Below are 20,733 nucleotides of genomic sequence, written 5' to 3'. Positions count from 1 at the left end.
AAGTATATTAGTGCTTTATGTCATTTTGTGTTTCCTGAATTTTCTTTTAAAGTTTTTCCCCATAAGTCATGGCTCCAGGAAAAACAGAGAAGTAGTTTTTATCCATGTGTTCCCCAACATTTTAGGAATTTTCAAATGGAAAGTGACATCAGCAAAAATTGCAAAAGCTTGTCCCTAAAGCACACCAGAAAGTCTGTTAAAAAAAAGGCTAGCATCAACTTTTTGAATTCAAAAAATAGTCAAAGGTTTATAGTAACCATCCAAACATTTAAGAAAAAGGTGAGTAAAACTCAGTAGGAAAGATTTGTGGCATTTTTAACGTACCTTCACTCCATCCTCCCTTCTCTGCCTTAATGGCAGGGACTGGAGGGAACAGAGTAGACTTGGCTCTCAAACAGTTGTGATTATCTGTGTTGACCTGTCTAGGGGATCCCTAATACAAAGGGTGGGCCATTATTTTGTCTAAATTGGAACTCCCTCAGGGAAGATGATCTGCTGATACTACCTGTGACAACAGATGCCAATTGGAGTAAATAATAGACATGTCAAGAAGCCTGGAAGAAAAGGCTAGAGGAGGAAATGCTTTTGGGAATAAAAAAGTGTTGACAAGCTTCCCTGTATGCTGTGGAATCTAGCAAGCTCATTGAATGCTTAGGATTTGACACATGTTCAGAAAAGACCTGATAAGAACCTAAGCTTTCACCTCTGACTGACCTTCAAGCTCTGCAGAGGAAGTGATGGCTAAGACAGAGTTATCAATGGCCCAACTAAATTTTATGGAGATAGCTGAGCTCCAATGACTGGGAGATTTCTTTTTCCTGTAGGAATTTAATAAAATTTCTGTCAAATGGCTAGCAGACTGCAAAGGTAACAGAATAGTAAACATTTGTGTGATACAGGCAAGAAAGAATATACTCTTTTCAAAAATAGCTTAGAAATGCCTCTAATCAAACAAAAATAAAACCTACAAGCAGGAAGCAAAGCAGCAACATTAATCCTGGGAAGGAGTTAGAATCTGAGTTATAGTTAACCCATTATAATATGCAAACTGTCCTGTTTTCAGCAAAAAATTATGAGGCATGTAAAAAAGAAAAAAAATGAAATTTGGTCCAGTCACAGAAAAGAGAAAATAATGGAACCTATACCTGAGGAAATCTAGACATTGGACTTTCTAGTCAAAGATTTTAAATCACTGTGTTAAATATGCTGAAACAACTAAATGAAATCAGGAGAACAATTATCTCCAAGTTGAGAATGTCAATTAAGAGAGAGAAGTTATGCAAAGGAACAAAATAGAAATTCTGGAGGTGAAAAGTACAATAACCAAAATGAAGTATTCACCAATGGGCATCAGCAGCCAATTTGAATAGGCAGAAAATGAATTGGTGAACTTGAAGATAGATAGATTGGGCTTATCTAATCTGAGGAGCAGAAAGTAAAAGAGAATGAAGAAAGATGAACAGAGTAAGATGAAGTAAGAGGACTTATCAAGTAAGGTACCATCAAATGTACCAACACACATAATGGATAGTCCAGAAGGAAAGAAGAGAGAGAAAGGAGCCGAGTATTTGAGGAAAAAAAATCACTGAAAACTTCGCAAATTTGATGAAAGACACTACTCTGCACATTCAGGAAGCTCATCCAGTTCCAAATAGCAGAAATTCTGTGATGCACACCAAGACATGTTCTAATCAAACTGTCAAAAGCCAAGGACAAAAAGAATCTTGAAAGCAGCAAGAGAGAAGTATGTCTCATCATTTGTAAGATTTTCTCAATCAGATTAACAGCTTATCAGAAACCCTGGGGCCAGAGGCAGTTGAAGAACCATGTTTTAAGTGTTAAAAGAGAAAAAGTCAACACAGAAGTCCATATCTGGCAAAACTGTTCTTCAGAATTGGAGAAGTTAATATATTTCCTGTATTGATATATCAGTTCATCTGAATTTTTTGAATGCATTTCAAAGTAAGATGCAGACATTAATATACATTATCCCTAAACATGTTGGTATTTATATTGTTAATTAAATTCAGTATTTTTTATGATTGTTTTGTTGATGTAAAATTTCACATTGTGAAATGCACAAATCTTAGAGTTTTGATAATTGTACATATGTTAGTAACACAAACCCTTTTTGTGATACAGAATATTATTATCCTTCCATATTAATCTTTGTCTTCAGTTCTAGGCGGCAAATATTGTTTTTATTTTTTCACTATGGAGTTGAGTTCAAAAAGTAAAGGATTTAAGATGTTACCTACTTTCTCTCTCTCTCTCTCTCTCTCTCTCTCTCTCTCTCTCTCTCTCTCTCTCTCTCTCTCTCTCTCACACACACACACACACACACACACACAGACACATGGTATATATATAGTGATGTGCAGCAGAAAAGCAGAAACATTGATGGATGTCAGGATCAGAGAAGAGTTTTTATTTATTCCCAGTTCATGTTACTGTCACTTCCCTACTCTTCAGTTCCTCATGAGGGTGATGCTGTGAGGGCCAGTGTCACCTGCATATAGGGGGGAGGATCCCCTCTTGAATGCATGAATCACAGAGTTTTTATAGGACTATGCAAGTCTCAGAGCTTATATAGGACTGCTTTTTCATCTCCTCCTCCTTCCCAGTGTAAAGAGGGATAGTTACATATCTTTCTAGGGTAGACAAGTCCTTTCTTCTCTGGAGAGAGAAGCAAAATGTCTCTTTATCCATTATTCTTTGGAATTAGATTAACAGATGAGTAAATGGCAAATGATTCTTGAAAGTTAGAGACATCCAGGGAGATTAATAGGTTTATCTCCCATTTGTTTAAGTTTCAAAATATTAGAGTTCCCCATTGGATTAAAAAGAAAACTTTATTGATTTATACCCCTCCTTCCAGAATATCCACAACTATTATAAAACCCGTGTTGAACTCATTTATTTTATGCCATAAAGGAGAGTTAAATTTATCAATTTCAATTCAACACACATTTACCTTTTTTTTTTTTTTTTTTTTTTTTTTTAGTCAAACGATTTTAATTAACTTAAAGTCAGCAGAAAAGGTGCAATTACATGAAAAGCCCCAGCTTTTGCATGGTTAAACTGTTTTTCACTGTCTTTATTTGTAAGGTGTTGAAGGTGGGACCCACTCCTGAATCTTCTTTCTAGTGGTGGAATATGGTACATACTGCTGTGGGGTGCCAGTCACGTTGAATTTATGGTTTGTCCAAATGAATTTACGAGCAATAGGTGGTTGTATGGTTGGAGGATCATCAGTCATACAGTGAAGCCAACGATGCCATTCAGGAGGCACCATGCTTCCATCCACGTCCCAGAATGTGTTTTTGCCATTCATTTCAGTAGTATATATAACCCACCGGTGACGGCCAAAAAATTGCTTGTTGTCTTCATAGTATTTGTTTCCATATTTGTCTTCCCCTACTAATGTACCAACCCTCACATCATTTGCCCTGAATAAAACTCGTAGATAGCCGCGGAGGCCGCCGTGACCGCTGACCTGCTCTACCTTTTTGATTCTAATACAATCTGTTTATTTCAGAGATTATGGTAAGGAGAAAATGAATACATGGAATCATGATTAGTTCTTAGGATGGTTTTAATTTTGTTTCATAATTTATGATTGAATGAGAACCATTCTAAAATGCATTCTGCTTAAGAGAAAAAACATTTCTTTTTTATTCCCCATCGCTAGAACTTGATTAATTAATTTTCAAATAATTGTGACTCTTATTTCTCACGTCTTGAAACCTTTAGACCTGGGTTCAACATGTGTCATGAGCATGTTTTATTTCAGGAAAATTTGAAAAATGCCTTATATAGATCTTCCAGATTTCTAAGTAACAAAGTTTGGAAACCCCTGTATTCAGAAAGCTTGTTTCTTACATACTAGGGCTGAATATAGAATCGTAAGAAATGAGAAGTGTTGTGGGCTATTGAACACTGAATTTTCATAGTGGTTCGACACAAAGTTACTGTGCACAGGTGTTTCTGTAATTGTGATGTATTGGGGGAGATTCTGTGTTCAATGGTCCTCAAACCCACACTTCCACCTGTGTAGTGTAGTGGTCACTGGACTGTGGCATAAAACATGTAAAGTGAACAGCATAGCAGTTTCTTCACAGAAGGGAAAAAAAAGAAAAAGAAAAAAATTCAAACCATTATACATATCCTATGTTGTTTTACATAGATCTAAATTTTGGAGAAGGGGACTCCTAATTTTTCTTTGAAAAAAATATTAAAAGTTTTATTAAACATGAACTTTTTCCTACTGATAATGTATAGTTATTATGATATTGCTTATTACCAACCTACCTGATGTGACATGTTAGTAACACTGGACTTAGTAGAAATAAAAGGCAACTTTGGCTTAATAAATCTCTAATATAATAATAAAGTCTTGCACAAATACCTCTTTGAATCCTCAGAACAATCCCACCTGGTAAGCCAAGCAGGTATTTATTATCTTTTTCACAGATGAAAGAACTGAAGTGCACATAATTTACATAAGTTATCAATAATCACAGAGATTAAATGTGGTGGGGCCAGGATTTGAACTCAGGAATTATTATCTTCATCCTGTCATCTCTCCCCTTTATTAACTTGACATTTATAGTAGTCAAGTAAAAGACATGGAATGTACCCACTCGCCATGTGAATGCCAAGTTAGCCTAAGATTTACACCAGGGCAAAACAATCCTTGCAGCCTACTGTGGACTCAGACTATTACATAATTTTTAAAAATGACCCAGAAGAACATGTTATGACATTTCCATGTAATTTGTGAGATTGTGTTAGTCAACTTGGGCTGACTAGTTAGCCCAACATTAGAGATATAATACCAACATACTGTTATGGTATCTGTTATGGACTGAATGTGTCCCCTCAAAATTCATATGTTGAAGCTCTAGCCCCTAACATGATCATATTTGAAGGTGGGGCCTTTGGGAGGTGATAAGGTTTAGCTGAAGTTATGAGGGTGGGGCTCTCAGGATGGGATTAGTGTCCTTATAAGAAGAGACACCAAAGAACTTGTTTCTGGTCTTTCTGCCATGTGAGATAGCTGTCTGCAAGACAGAAGGAGGGCCCTCACCAGGAATTGAATTACCCTGTTCTTGATCTTATACATTACCCTGTTCTTGATCTTATACTTTCTAGCCACAAGAACTGTGAGAAATAGATGTCTGTTGTTTAAGCCACCCACGTTATGGTATTTTATTACAGCAGCCCAAGTTGACTAACACAATCTCACAAATTACATGGAAATGTCATAACATGTTCTTCTGGGTCATTTTTAAAAATTATGTAATAGTCTGAGTCCACAGTAGGCTGCAAGGATTGTTTTGCCCTGGTGTAAATCTTAGGCTAACTTGGCATTCACATGGCGAGTGGGTACATTCCATGTCTTTTACTTGACTACTATAAATGTCAAGTTAATAAAGGGGAGAGATGACAGGATGAAGATAATAATTCCTGAGTTCAAATCCTGGCCCCACCACATTTAATCTCTGTGATTATTGATAACTTATGTAAATTATGTGCACTTCAGTTCTTTCATCTGTGAAAAAGATAATAAATACCTGCTTGGCTTACCAGGTGGGATTGTTCTGAGGATTCAAAGAGGTATTTGTGCAAGACTTTATTATTATATTAGAGATTTATTAAGCCAAAGTTGCCTTTTATTTCTACTAAGTCCAGTGTTACTAACATGTCACAGAAGTAGATATTTTTCAGGAATACCAGGTTCTTTTATCAATTTTTAGACAACTGCTATATATAGTCTTAAGTTTTGTCAATTTTATTTTTTCTTTGTTTTTTCTGTTGTTCCTTATGAATTGATAACAAGACCATAATTTCTGATTTTTTCTTAGCAAATCCATTCAGATCAAATGAATAAGTCTTCCTTATGTCTTAAGATCCCTCTAAAAAGCAAATATTTATCCTCAGGCCCCCAAATTGTGGGTTTAATACTGACTTCTTATAATTTTACGTAAAACATCCCCCACTGTCACCATCTGGCACCACAATCAATGAACCTACGTTAACGCATTATTATCACCCAAAGTCCATAGTTTACGTCAGGGTTCACTCTTGGGGTTACGCATCCTATGGGTTTTGGCAGATATATAATGACATAAATATATCACTTTATTATCTTACACAATAGTTTTGCCTCCCTAAAAATCATCTGTGCTCTGCCTGTTCATGCCATCCTCCTACCTATCCCTTGGCAATCACTGATCTTTTCGAATGTCTCTATAGTTTGCCTTTTCTAAAATGTGATATAATTGGAATCATACAGTGTTTAGCCTTTTCAGATTGGCTTCCCTCATTTAGTAATAGGCATTTAAGTTTCCACCATGTTTTTTCATGGCTTGATAGCTAATTGTTTTAAATTTCCAAATATTAAGAGGGTACAAATATTTTTGTTACATGGACACCTTAAGTCAGGGCTTTTAGTGTGCCTGTCACCAGAATAGCATTCATTGTACCCAATAGTTAAGTTTTTATTCCTCACTCTCTTTCTAACCTCCCTTGTCCTGGTTTCCAGTGTCCTTTACAGCTCTTTGTGCCTGTGTGTGCCCATTGCTTAGCTCCCAATTATTAGTGAGTACATGTGGTGTTTGTTTTTCCATTCCTGAGATACTTCACTTAGGATAATAGTTTCTAGTTCCATCCATGTTGCTGCAAATGACATTATTTCATTTCTTTTTATGGCTGAGTAATACTCCATGATGTAATATATATAAATATACCACATTTTCTATATCCACTTATGAATTGATAGGCACTTAGCTTGATTCTACATCTTTGCAATTGTGAATGGTGCTGTGATAAACATTTGAGTGCAGGTGTCTTTTTGATAAAATGACTTCATTTCTTTTGGGTAGTTACCCAGTAGTGGGATTGTTGGATTGAATGGTAGGTCTACATTTATTTCTTTGAGAAATATCCATATTGTTTTCTATAGAGGTTGTACTAATCTGCAGTCCAGCAGTAGTGTGTAAGTGTTCCTTTCTCTCTGCATTCATGCTAGCATCTGTTGGTTTTGGAGTTTTTAATAATGGCCATTCTGACAGGGGTAAGGTGATATCTCATTGTGCTTTTAATTTGTGTTTCTCTGTTATTATTGATGTTAAGCATTTTTTATATGTTGGCCATGTATCTATCTTCTTTTGAAAAACTTATGTTCATGTCTTTTGCCCACTTTTTGATGGGGTTGTTTGGTTTTTTCTTGCTGATTTGTTTGAGTTCTTTGTAGATTCTGGATATCAGTCCTTTGTTGGATGTATAATTTGCAAATATTTTCTCCCATTCTGTAGGTCATCTTTTCACTCTGCTGATTATTTCTTTCACTGTGCAGAAGCTTTTTAGTTTAATTAATTCCCATTTATTAATTTTTATTATTTCTGTATTTGCCTTTGGGGTCTTAGTCATAAGTTCTTTGGCTAGGGCGATGTCTAGGAGAGTTTTTCTTAGGTTTTTCTTCTAGAATTTTTATGGTTTCGTGACTTACATCTAAGTCTTTTATCCATTTTGAATTAATTTTTTTATATAGAAAGAGATAGGGGTTCTGTTTCATTTTTTGCATGTGGCTGTCCAGTTTTCCCAGCATCATTTATTGAGTAGGGCTTCCTTTCCTCAGTGTATCTTATTGTCTGCTTTCTTGAAGATCAGTTGGTTGTAGGTAGGTAGGTAGGTTATATCTGGTTTCTCTTTTCTGTTCCATTGGTGTATGTCTCTACTTTTATGCTAATACCATGCTGTTTTGGTTGTTATAGCCTTGTAGTATAATTTAAATTCAGGTAATGTGATACCTCCAGATTTTTTCTTTTTTCTTATATAGAAATGCTGTTGATTTGTGTACATTGGTTTTGCAGCCTGAGACTTTGCTGAATTTATCAATTCTAGAAGTTTTCTTGGTGGAGTCTTTAGGGTTTTCTAGATACAAATCATATCACCATTTGCTGTTGGATTTGGTTTATTATTATTTTGTTGAGGATTTTTGCATGTATGTTCATAAGGGATATTGGTTTGTAGTTTTCTTTTTTTGCTATAGTCTTTCCTGGCTTTGGTGTCAAGGTGATAATGGCTTCAAAGAATGAGTTAGGGAGAATTGTCTTCTTTTCAATGTTATGGAATAATTTATGTAGGATAGGTACCAGTTCTTTGTAGATCTGGCAGAATTTGGTTGTGAATCTTCTGGTTTAGGCCTTTTTTTTGTTGGAAGGTTTTTTTATTATTGCTTCAATCTCGCTGCTCGTCACTGGTTCTGGATTTCTATTTCTTCCTGATTTATGCTTGGGAGGTTGTGTGTTTTCAGGAATTCATCCATCTCATCTGTGCTTTCTAGTTTGTATATTCAGAGGTTTTCACAGATGATATTTTGTATTTCTGTGGTATCAGTTGTAATGTCTCCTTTTTTTTGATTGAGCTTTTTTGATTGAGCTTATTTGAGTCCTTTCTCTTTTATTTCTGGTTAATCTAGTTAGTGGTCTATCGATTTTGTTTATCTTTTCAAAGAAGCAACTTTTTGTTTTGTTGATTATTTGTATTCTGTTTTTGGTTTCCATTTTATTGAGTTCTGCTCTGAGCTTTGTTATTTCTTTTCTTCTGCTGGCTTTGGGTTTGGTTTGCTCTTTTTCTTGTTCCTTGAGATGTGACATTAGGTTGTTCATTTGTGATCTTTCTGATGTAGGCATTTAAAGCTATGAACTTTCTCCCTATCATTCCTTTCACTATATCTGATAGATTTTGAAAGCTTGCATCCCCTTTCTCATTCAGTTCAAGAAATCTTTTGATTTGCATCTTAATTTCATCATTGACCCAAGGATCCTTTAGCTGCAGGTTGTTTGATTTCTACTACTTTGTGTAGTTTGAGTTTCTCTTGGAATTGATTTCTAGTTTTATTCCACTGTGGTCTGAGAAGACAAAATGATATGATTTTGATTTGTATGAATTTGCTGAGACATGTTATGTTTCCTAAGATATGGTCAATATTGGAAAATGTTCCATGTGCTGATGAAAAGAATATATATTTAGTAATTGTTAGGTAGACTGTTCTGTAAATGTCCCAGACATTTGTACTACAGTCCTATTTAACCCTGGTGTTTCTTTATTGATTTTCTGCTTTGATGATCTATCTAGTTCTGTCAGTGGGATGTTGAAGACCCCTGCAATTACGATGCTGCTGTTTATTTCTTTGCTAAGTTCTAGTAGAATTTGTTTTATGAATCTGGAAACTCCTGTGTTAAGTGCATATACATTTAGTATTATGTCTTGTTGAATTGCTCCCTTTACCATTATGTAATGACCATCTTTTCTATTTTTTCCATTGTTGATTTAAAGTCCTTTTTTATCTGATATGAGAATGACTACACCTCCTTACTTTTTGTTTCTATTTGTGTGGCATTTCCATCCTTTTACCTTGAGTCCATGCAAGTCCTTGTGAGTTAGATGGGTTTCTTGGAGACAGCACATACTTGGCTTTTGTTTAGTCATCCATTCAGTTAGTCTGTGTCTTTTCAGTGGGCTGTTAAGACTATTCATGTTCACTGTTAGTATTGATATATGTCATACTGTTCTGTTCATCATGTGGGATGATACCGTGTTGTTTTGTTTTCTGTTTTGTGCTATTGTGTGCGTGTGTTTTCTTAAGACAGGGTCTCACTGTGTCACCTGGGCTAGAGTGTAGTGGCATCATCATAGCTCACTGCAACCTCAAGCTTCTGGGCTGGGCACAAGCAATCCTCCTGTCTAAGCTTCCCAAGTAGCTGAGACTACCACGTCTGGATGATTTTTCTATTTTTTATATAGAGCTTGGATCTCACTATGTTGCTTAGGTTGGTCTAACTGCCGGCCTCAAGTGATCCTCCTCCCTTAGCCTCCCAAAGTACTGGGATTATAGGTATGAGCCACTGTGCCCAGCCATGTGCTATCATTTTATATGAGTTGTGAGATTTAACTTTTGGGAGTTTTTTTGCTGGTGCGTATCTCTTGCGCTGTTCCATGTATACTGCAGTTTTGAGCATTTCCTGTAGGATAGGTCTACTAGTGACAAATTCTCTTAATGTTTGCCTGTCTGGAAAAGCCATTATTTCTCTATAATTTATGAAACTTAGTTTTATAGGATATAAAATTCTTTGCTGGCAGTATTCTGAATTCCATTTCTGACATTTCAAAAATTTCCTTTTGTTTGGGGGTCCCTTGCTATAGATATTTTGTGATTCTTTGTGGGTGAACTAGCTTGTTTATTTATGTTGTCAGAGTTCTTTTGCTGGTTTCTTTTCATCTGCAACCTCTTTTCTTAGCTCAGGGCAGATAGGTACTGGGAACTCTCCTACTTTGCGAGAAGGAGAGGTAATGTAGGTGATGATTCTGTGTCCTGCTCTCGAAGATTGACCCAACAGGAGAGGGGCAAATGCGTAAGAGTCTGTAATGCAGCTGTTCTGTGTTATACTGTTGCCCTATGGTTGTCACAGTACAAGCTGGTGCTGGATGATCTTGGTGAGGAGTGGTAGGTTGTTCCTTAGGCTGTTGTTGTAAAATCGGGTGGAGGACTGGGCAAGCCCCTCTCCGTGGAGGCTGGCGTTGGGGGGAGATTGCTCTGTCCTGTTCTCCCTGTGGCAATGGCAGTTGGGCAAGGCTATCTAGGCTGTGGTGACAGGAGTCTGGGATGCTGGTGTTTGCTCCACCTGGGTCTGGGTGCAATGGTGGCTGGTGGCTAATGGGTCCCTGCCAGAGCATCCTGAGATATGGCAGGTGGGAGTTGTGGGGGTGGGGCCGCTGGCTGAAAGGCAGCTTGTGGGCCATGAGGGTGGGACTTTAGAGCCACCGGGGAGTGTAGGAGCCAAGTCTCCCACCCCCCAGTGTTGCATGGTAGTGAAGGAGCCTGTGGGGTCCTTGCTGTGGGGCTGGGCAGCAGAGTGGGCGCCTCAAGGGTGGGGCTGAGGGGCCAGGCAGCATTGTGGGTTTCCATGGGGTCCAGTTGCAGTGCAGGAGCTGCTTGTGTGTGGGGTTGGGATGTTAGGTGACTGTGCAGTTGTGGGGCTGGAGCTGTGGGGTCAGAGCCGTGGGCGTGGCAGGAACCTTAGGGGCAGATTGTGGGTCCTGCCGTGGGTCTGGGCCATAGTGCCGAGTGGCAGCATGCAAGGCTGGGCCTCTGGGCATTTTGTTTCTCTTCCTGACCACCTGCCCTGAGGCAGCCTCCTGCGGCTTCTTGTATTATGTTGGCCCCTCTCCCCACTCTGTTCTGCTTGAATCCCCTGTTGGGTAGGGGATTGGCACTGACTCCTAGTCATAGGGCATGTGAGAGCAGCTACTCTCCCTGCTTCCTCCCCTTCCTGAGGGGGTGATGTGGAGGCAGATCCAGCAAAGCTGAGCTCTGTGTAGACCAGGCATTCTAGACCTGAGAGCTTAGAGTAGCATTAGTTGCAGTAAACTGGAATTGTGCCTGTTCTCTGGTGCATTGTCGCTGAACAGACTCCAGACAGTTCCCTGGTCAGTCCGGGAGATCTGCAATGGTAGTGGGAGCCCATTACAGCTCCCGTTGCAGTGTCTGTGGGGGTAACATGGAGCCCCAAGTCTCTCTCCCCTGTTCTTTCCCTTCTTTCCTTTCCCACGTGAAGATGTCTCCCCAATGTACTTTCCCCTTCCCAATCTCCCCGAATGGATTGCCCTGTCACCCTCTCCTTTGCTCCAAGTCTCTCATGTCACTTCTCTGATGATTCACAGTGCTCTCTCCAAGAATGCCCATCCATAGGTGGCATCCACTTGCAACTTTGGATCCTCTCCTTGAGAGTGGCATGCACAGACTGCTTCCAGTCCTTCTTCTTGCCTGCTTCTCCTTGATAGATCATTTCTTTTTAGTATAGAATAATATTCCTTTGGATGTGCCATGGTTTATTTATCCATTCACTGACTGAAGCACATCTTGGTTGCTTCCAGGTTTTGGCAGTGATGAATGAAGCTGCTGTATACGTGTGCAGCTTGTTGTGTATCCATGGAAGTATATTTTCAGCTCCTTTGGGTAAATACCAAGGAGCGTGATTGCAAGATTGGTTGGAATATGTTTAGTGTTGTAAGAAACTGCCAAATTGTCTTTCAGAGTTGATGTGCATTTTACATTTCCACAAGCAGTGAATGGGAGTTCCTGTTACTTTACATCCTTGCCTACATTTGGTGTTCTCAAGTTTTTGGGTTTTATCCATTCCAACAGGTGTGTAATAGTATCTTCTTGCTGCTGTTTTAATTTGCAGTTCTCTAATGACATATGATATTATCTGAATATCTTTTTTTGGTGAGATATCTGTTCACGTCTTTAGCCCATTTTTAAAATAAGGCTGTTTGTTTTCTTATTGATGAATTTTAAGAGTTCTTTATATATTTTAGATACCAATCTTTTTTAAAATTTTTAAAGTTATTTTAGAGACAGGGTCTCGCTCTGTTACCCAGGCTACAGAGCAGTGGCATGATCATAGCTCACTGAAGCCTCAAACTCTTGGGCTCAAGCATTCCTCCTGCCTCAGCTTCCTGAGTAGCTAGAAGTACAGGCATTGCCACCATACCCAGCTAATCTAAATTTTTTTTTATTTTGGTAGAGACAGGATCTCACTGTGTTGCCCAGGCTTGTCTTGGAACTCCTGGCCTCAACCAATCCTTCTGCCTCAGCCTCCCAAAGTGCTGGGACTACTATAGTACAGTATTACAACCAGGATATTAACATTGATACAGTCAAGATTCAGAATATTTCTATCACAGGGATCATTTATGTTGCCATTTTATAGCTAAACACACTTTCTTTTGGGTGCTAAACTCTGCCCTCCCAATCCTTAAGCCCTGGCAACCATTAATCTTTCTCTATTTCTACAGTTTTGTCATTTCAAGAATGTTAAATGGAATTATAAGATATATAACCTTCATTGTAGATTATCCATTTTGTCATTATATAATGTCCCTCTCTGTCTGCAGTAATTTTCTTTGCTCTGAAGTGTACTTTATCAGATATTAATATAGCTATTCCTGCTTTTCCTTGATTAATATTAGCATATTATATATTTTTCCATCCTTTTACTTTCAACTTGTCTGTATCTTTATATTTGAAGTGAGTTTCTTATAGACAGCATATAGTTGAATCATATATTTCAATCTACTCTTCCAGTGTTTATCTTTTAATTGGTATATTTATTTATATTTAATCTAATTGCCGTTTTTTAAGGGTTAAGCCTGCCATTTTATTCTTTGTTTCATTTGTTCTCTCTGTTCTTCATTTCTCTGTTTTTCTCTTGTCTTCCTGTGGTTTATTTAAACATTTTTTAGAATTTCATTTTTATTTGTGGTTGATTTGAATGTATCTCTTTGCATGGGAGTAGCTCCCAGCCAGTCCTGCTCTGATAGCTGTCTGTCAGGGAGGGATAGAAGTGCCTCTTTACTACTGTCCACATGTATCTTTTCACTGATACTCACCATGTATGGCAGAATGGCTTTGGCTGCTACTAGGTGTGGTGCTCCAAGTCCTGACTGTCCTCTGGTCGTCCTCTGACATCATCAGAGTGGGGTGGAATAAGGTCACTGTGTCACTAATGGGTGGGCTTAGAAGTCCAAGAGCCCCACTTGATCTCTGTCGACACTATGAGGATTCTTATTACCTCCTGGTGGGGATGAAAATCCTAGTCCCATTTCAGCCTTTTCTGAAACCACCTCAGTAAGGTGGTTGGGGCATCACATTACAGCCTAGTGCCAGTGAAAGTCTAGGATCATCATCTTAACCTTTATTGGTAGGAATGGGGGTCAGGCCGTAGTTTTTTTTCTGGTGTTGGCTGCACTAGAAGAATTATTTCTAAAAGTTTTCTGTCTTGCTAGATTTCCCCTATCTTGGTCCTTTGGGAATTTGTTTTATCTGTACTTGTTGCCAGCTTCTCCAGCATCTGGTCTTGGACAGATGAGATAAAAAGTAAACCAGGTAACTCACTGTTGTGTCATTCTTTGGGTCCTGAGGTCCCTATCCAGTCTTCTTTCTTCTCATTGCGTTTTAGAGTCTTCTTATGTTTGTTTTATAAGTAATGTTTGGTGTTTCCAGTTGTATTTAGTGAGAGAAATTATAAAAAGTGTATCAATTCCATCTTCCCAGAAGCAGAAAATATGTTTCAAATATCTGGTAACAAAAATTACCTCTAAACAGTAGTTGAATTGGATGTATATGGATATTATTGTGTTTATGTACTTTTTGTTTGTTTATTTGGGGGACTAAATGCCTGTAGGTAGGCATATTTTATTGGGGGAGATAAAGAATTTAAAAAAAAAAACCTGGAATCAACTCCTATGGATATTTATAAATCTCAAACTGAGACTTTTTTTGAACAACTCAGGGATGTTGTTAATCACTACTTTTTTACCTGTCAAGCTTTATTATGATTTCTTTTATGTTACTATTCATACAGTTCTCCTCCTTCTTCTGACTCTTTGATCTAGTTAAAGAGTAACTGACAATTTATGGAAATACTTTTGAGGTTTTGTATAGTATCACATTATAGGCTTTGTTAGAATCTAGTGGTCATGTGTTCCCTTTGAGCAACCATAGGTATTTCTATGGGGATTTAATATTCAAAGATTAGCTATGTAATATAGTAGAAACATCATCTATAGCACTGTTACTGTGTTATAAAATAAGAGAAAAATCAAGGCTTTCATTCCATATAAATTATATAATATTTTTATTATTTTATTTTATTTTTAAAAATATGTATGTATGGGCTGGGCGCAGTGGCTCATACCTGTAATCCTAGCACTCTGGGAGGCCGAGGCGGGCAGATTGTTCAAGGTCAGGAGTTCGAAACTAGCCTGAACAAGAGCGAGATCCCGTCTCTACTATAAATAGAAAGAAATTAATTGGCCAACTAAAAATATATAGAAAAAATTAGCTGGGCATGGTGGTGTATGCCTATAGTCCCAGCTACTTGGGAGGCTGAGGCAGAAGGATTGTTTGAGTCCAGGAGTTTGAGTTTGCTGTGAGCTAGGCTGATGCCATGGCACTTACTCTAGCCTGGGCAACAAAGTGAGACTCTCAGTGAGTGAATGAATGAATGAATGAATGAAAAGAAAAAAATATGTATGTATGTATGTGTGTATCTATTTAAAGACAGGATTATGCTCTGTTGCCAGGGCTAGAGTGCAATGGCAATGGCATCATCGTAGTTCACTGCAACCTTAAACTCCTGAGCTCAAGTGATCTTCCTGCTTTAGCCTCCCAGGCAGTTGTGACTATAGGCATGTCCTACCATGCCTGGCTAAGTTTTTTTTTTTTTTTTTTTTTAATTTTTTGTGGAGACAGGGTCTCACTATTGCTCAGGCTGGTCTCAAACTCCTAGGCTCAAGATATCCTCCTGCCTTGGGTTCTCAAAGTGCTAGGACTTAGATATGAACCCCTGTGCCAGGCCTGTATAATATTTGGAAATTGCCCCAAGAGTAGTATGTTGTAAGAGTAAAATGTTATTGCAGATGTTTTAAAAAAAAGTTTTGACTGTATAATTACTTGAGCTGTTCAAGGTGTGAACTAATCTTGGGATTGGATTTTTTTTATTGTAGGATGATAGTCTAGAAGACAATGAAAAAAATTTCTATGAATCTGATGATGAACAGAAGGAAAAGACTGACAAAAGGAAGAAGACATATGCTATGGATCCAGACCATAGACTCTTGATTAGAAATACAAAGCCCTTGCTTCAGAGCAGGAATGCAGCGGTATGTTAAAATCCTTAGAAATAATTCACAGATTTTTAAAAATAGTAATGAAAAGTATATAAATTTAGTAAATGAGTCTATGTATGCTAATGGAGCATTTGTTTATTTATATATCAAATACATATAATGGATATTTGGAAATACAGTGTGAAATATAAGCTATAGAGAACTAATTTCTGGAAAGTAATGCCTGAATTTATTTCAGCCTTCAATGTTTCCAGGTATGCAAAATTAGGTTTTGATGAGAATACCTGGTTTGGTAGTTGTTGGCCTATTAGACTTCATTTGCTTTTCTGTAGTTTTGTTAATTGGCTTTTTGTTAATGTAAGTTATGAGCCCAAGTTGTTTCTCAGTTAATTGGATTATATTAGCCTTTATGCAAAGACTATATATATATATATATATATATATTTGTCAGTTACTCCATTGTGTTTAAGAGTTCATAATGTTTCCATCTATCTGACAGAATTTTTAAGAGACTAAAGTATAACAAAAGTAATATCTCACACATAGTAAACTTACATTGGTAGTAATAGTAACTAAAAATCATCTTTGTTTGAGTCCTAAGGGTTTTTTTTGTTTGACATCTTTTTATATAATCTTTTATATTTTAGAAGAATACATGTACACAATAAAAAATTAGAAAATATAAATTAGCAAAACTAAAATAAAACATCACATTCTCATCACTCAGAAATGAGTTATAATAGTGTATTTTCTTTCAGATCTTTTTTGTCTGCATAAATATACATATATTCATTCACATGTATATGTGCTATATATTTTTAACCAAGATACAAATCTTACCATGTGTAATAAATTTTTAGTTGTTTTTTTTCTAGTCTGTTCTCTCCACCATGAAATTTCAATAAAATTTCATATCATAAAATACCAATTTATCTTAAATTGTCCTTTTTAGATAGTTTATCCAAACCATTATCTCATGCATTTCATCTGGTTGTTAAATTGTTTAAAACCTCTCAAGTCCTACAGAATGTCCTTCTCAATTTGTCTGGTTGCTTCTTTTTTTTTTTTTTTTTGAGACAGAGTCTCGCTTTGTTGCCCAGGCTAGAGTGAGTGCCGTGGCGTCAGCCTAGCTCACAGCAACCTCAAACTCCTGGGCTCGAGCGATCCTTCTGCCTCAGCCTCCCAAGTAGCTGGGACTACAGGCATGTGCCACCATGCCCGGCTAATTTTTTACATATATATCAGTTGGCCAATTAATTTCTTTCTATTTATAGTAGAGATGGGGTCTCGCTCTTGCTCAGGCTGGTTTCGAACTCCTGACCTTGAGCAATCCGCCCGCCTCGGCCTCCCAGAGAGCTAGGATTACAGGTGTGAGCCACCGCGCCCGGCCTGGTTGCTTCTTTTATAATGTTATTTAATTTATTCTTTTAAACCTTGTGTTTCCTGTTAACTGAAAAGCATTATATCTAAATGCTTAATGAATTTAAGTTAAACATTTTCTTAAATTTTTTTTTTTTTTTTGAGACAGAGTCCTTGCTTTGTTGCCTAGGCTAGAGTGAGTGCCATGGCGTCAGCCTAGCTCACAGCAATCTCAAACTCCTGGGCTCAAGCGATCCTCCTGCCTCAGCCTCCTGAGTAGCTGGGACTACAGGCATGTGCCACCATGCCCGGCTAATTTTTTCTATATATATATTAGGTGGCCAATTAATTTGTTTCTATTTATAGTAGAGAAGGGGTCTCGCTCTTGCTCAGGCTGGTTTCGAACTCCTGACCTCGAGCTATCCGCCCGCCTCGGCCTTAAAATTTTTTAATTAAGAGAATATTCTTAATGAATTGTTTTCTTACATTAGTGAAAACTTTAAATATGAGGAATTTTATGTGAATTACTGTTTTCTGATTCTTGAGAATTTAAGGTTTACACCTTTGTATATCTTAGTAATCAGCAACAGTTTTTATCATACACCTAGTAATTGTTTCCAAATCATTATTCAGTAACATGTTCAGTCATAACAAAAATATTATTCCACTGATGTTGTAAAATATGATTTTATTTTAGTGTGCCCTAGCTTAGCCAGACACTAGTTAGGTAGCTGCAATATGCCATCTAAAACTCTGCTTTATGAGTGAATCACTGTTAATTTAAGTTTTTCTTAAAAATTGATTTTAAAGTTCAAATACTTACTAATTAAAATTGTTCTCAGATGATGAAACAAATTGAGGTAGTTTACTTTTTGTCCCAGTATATTTTGGTACACTGTTTTTTGATGCTGCTAAATATAAGTAAAGGCTGACTTTTGAAGAATTGTGAATAGCTTTTCTCTTAACCTTATACTCAGGTTTATGGAGAGACTTTCAGAATTTGTTTCAGAAAACTTAGTCATTGCTGTGTAGATTGAATTGCAGATAGATGCTGGAAACAGAGGTGATAGTGGCGTGAATATTTAAGAATAGAGAAGTGAATATAGTTTGTACTTAACTGTGAACATACATGATGTAAGTGTAGAAGGCCTTTGAGGCTATATATTTTTTTTAGTCTTTTTGGATTTTGGAGTTTTGGGAGCTTTCCTTTGGCTTTTATAAATTAGCCTATACATTTCAAATTTTGAGTTTAGAAGAAACTTTAAACTGTTGGATTTGTAAATATTGAGGAAAAAAAAGATTGTTTAGTCCTTTTGGATTTTGGAATGCCCTAATATGTTAGAATGAATGACATACAAAGTGGAAGCTAGAATTTTAAAAACATTGTCATCCATAGAAAGTACAGTATATGTTCTTGCTAGTAGGATTGGACTTATTATTTGTGATGGAATAACATTTAATTATGATGTATAAAATACATTAAAATTTAAGCTTCAATTTTCTTTTCTGTCATATACTAAATACTTAATTAGCCAGCTATGTGCTTTAATATTTTTACAAATGACTATCACCTTGTATTAAGTCAGTCATTAATTGGGATTCTTTTATCTTTGTAAGATTTTAAATTTAAGAGTTTATTCTATAATTAAAGCATATTTTATAGATCATAAGTGAAGAACTGAGATATTCTTGTACTCCTAAAATTCTTGACTGATGTCTAAAAGCATAATCAGTCTTGTAGCAAAAGTACAACAAATGCCAAACAACAGTAAATTTAGGCCCTGTGATCTGTAATTTTTAAAATACAGTGTTTTAGTTTCAGAAGAAACTCTCTTTACCTCAAGCACTCTCATGTGCTATATACTTTAGGCATACATAAAACTGCCAAATATTTGTTAGAATTTTATAGACCAAACAGAAATAAAGTAATATTAGTATATCTTTTGAACCAAAGACAAGATTGGGTAAGTTCTATAGTTATGTCCCTGCAGTTATCACTCTGAATCTAAGTGTGAAGGCCCTTAGGGGAAACACAGTATTCTTATATTTTGAGACAAAGAAATCCTAATCACCCTTATAATGGCTTTGAACTAAAGACTATTTTAAAGGTCTGCACTTTGAAAAATAAGATTATTTCAAATGCTGCTTTAGATACATTGTTTTAATGGAGTTCCTTTAATTACAACTTAAATGTGCTGATTTTTCTTTATTTCAGCCTACTTTTACTGTTATCCTGAAGTATCTGGCTTCATTTTGAAAGGCACACTTGAATTCTTAAAAATTCCCAGTCTGAGCAGTAGCAGTACTAGGAGGAGCATGGAATTTGGGGTGTCTTGTTGAGCTTTGCCACATAATGGCTGTCACATCTTCAGTAGATCATTTAACATCTATTTTCTTTTCTGAGGATGTATTAGTTTCCTAGCACTGTCATACAAATTGCCACAAACTGGGTGGATTAAAACAACAGAGATTTATTCTCACATTTTAGTATATCAGAAGTCCAAAATCAGGGTGTAAACAGCATTGGTTCTCCTTGGAGGCTCTGAGAGAGAAAGCTACTCTTTCCCAGCTTCTGGTGGTTGCTAGCAGTTGTTGGCATTTCTTGGCTGGTAGATGCATCACTCTAATCTCTACCTCCATTTTCACACTGCCTTCTTCTCTTTGTCTTTTTGTGTCCTTTTCTGTCTCTCATAAGAACACTCTCATTGAATGTAGGGCCTATTCTAATCCAGCATGATCTCATTTTAGTCCTTACCTTAATCATTTCTGCAGAGACCCATCTTCTAAATAAGATCATATTCTGAGGATAGACAAAAATTTGGGGTCTATCTTCTTCAACTCACTACAAACAACATATTTTATTTCACAGGAATTTTGTAGGAGTTAAAGGAAACAATATCTAATAATGTGTTTTGAAATAATAGATTGCCCCAGTCTTCCTAGTTCCTATTATTTTCATGCTTTATCTTTTAGGTGGTTATGGCAGTTGCTCAGCTATATTGGCACATAGCACCAAAATCTGAAACTGGCATTATTTCTAAATCACTAGTGCGTTTACTTCGTAGCAATAGGTAAGTCAATATTTCAAATATGTTTTTTCTTTTGTGTTTCTTCAAAAGTAATGTTTGAACAAATATAATCTATCTTTTAGGCATTTAATAAATAGCTCTGACTACATTTTATCCATAAGATTTTATACTAAAGGGGATCAATATAAAAGCATTTATAACATTTATCTCAAACTTAATGATAAATATTGAAAAATTTTTAACCTGAGCCCAAAGAGACTGAGAATATTTTGTAGCATAAAGTATATGCTGTCACTAGTAGCTTAGTATTTGATATTTTTAGGTATGACAATAATGATGTTTGGGAGTTTTAGTAAATCTGGAATTACTGAAAACTATACTGAAGTACTATCAGATTGACTTAATTACTATAGTTTGCTCTATTTTAAAAAGAGAGTTATACAGAAACGAGAAGTTGGTATTTTTGAGACAAGGGAGTCTGCCAACCTCCTCATATGCTAGCAGATTAATAAACTCTTCTCTTCAAAAAAAAAAAAGAGCTATATATATTTTTTTATTTCAAAGTATTATGGGGGTACAAATGATTTTGGTTACATAGATCACTTTTCTAAGCTTGAGTCAGGGTTATAAGTGTGCCTGTCAT

General features: G+C 36.6%; 2 protein-coding genes across 6 annotated transcripts in view; one reads left to right on the top strand and one right to left on the bottom strand.

Annotated features, from left to right (window-relative positions):
- The window catches only part of AP3B1 (adaptor related protein complex 3 subunit beta 1), a 227,706-nt gene that overhangs the window by 71,018 nt on the left and 135,955 nt on the right, over positions 1-20,733 (top strand). For all 5 annotated transcript variants that reach the window (XR_012921698.1, XM_012766761.2, XM_076008138.1 and 2 more), the window contains exons 8-9: positions 15,580-15,735; positions 20,035-20,132. Coding sequence is in view for 4 of the 5 variants with exons in the window: in XM_012766761.2 (XP_012622215.2) it covers positions 15,580-15,735; positions 20,035-20,132 (254 nt within the window). In the remaining variant the exon portion in view is untranslated. The remainder of the gene's footprint in view (positions 1-15,579; positions 15,736-20,034; positions 20,133-20,733) is intronic.
- Positions 3,083-10,743, bottom strand: LOC105866744 (uncharacterized). The gene is made up of 2 exons (XM_076008358.1): positions 10,341-10,743; positions 3,083-3,525 (listed from the first exon to the last, which is right to left on the bottom strand). Exons 1-2 carry the CDS (start codon positions 10,741-10,743, stop codon positions 3,098-3,100), a joined length of 831 nt encoding a protein of 276 aa, XP_075864473.1. The 3' UTR covers positions 3,083-3,097.

The sequence above is a fragment of the Microcebus murinus genome, chromosome 11 (assembly GCF_040939455.1).
Source record: "Microcebus murinus isolate Inina chromosome 11, M.murinus_Inina_mat1.0, whole genome shotgun sequence".
In the NCBI taxonomy this organism is placed as follows: domain Eukaryota; kingdom Metazoa; phylum Chordata; class Mammalia; order Primates; family Cheirogaleidae; genus Microcebus; species Microcebus murinus.
The sequence above is the reverse complement of the archived record's forward strand: the minus strand, read 5'-3'. Positions and strand labels throughout refer to the sequence as shown.

Bases quoted from the DNA above. Each gene is read 5' to 3' on its own strand.
- LOC105866744 (XM_076008358.1), bottom strand. From the start codon at position 10,743: ATGCTCTGGCAGGGACCCATTAGCCACCAGCCACCATTGCACCCAGAC. The intron at 3,526-10,340 runs GTAGGAGAGTTC...TGAAATAAACAG, and splicing joins TTACCTCTCCTTCTCGCAAA to ATTGTATTAGAATCAAAAAG.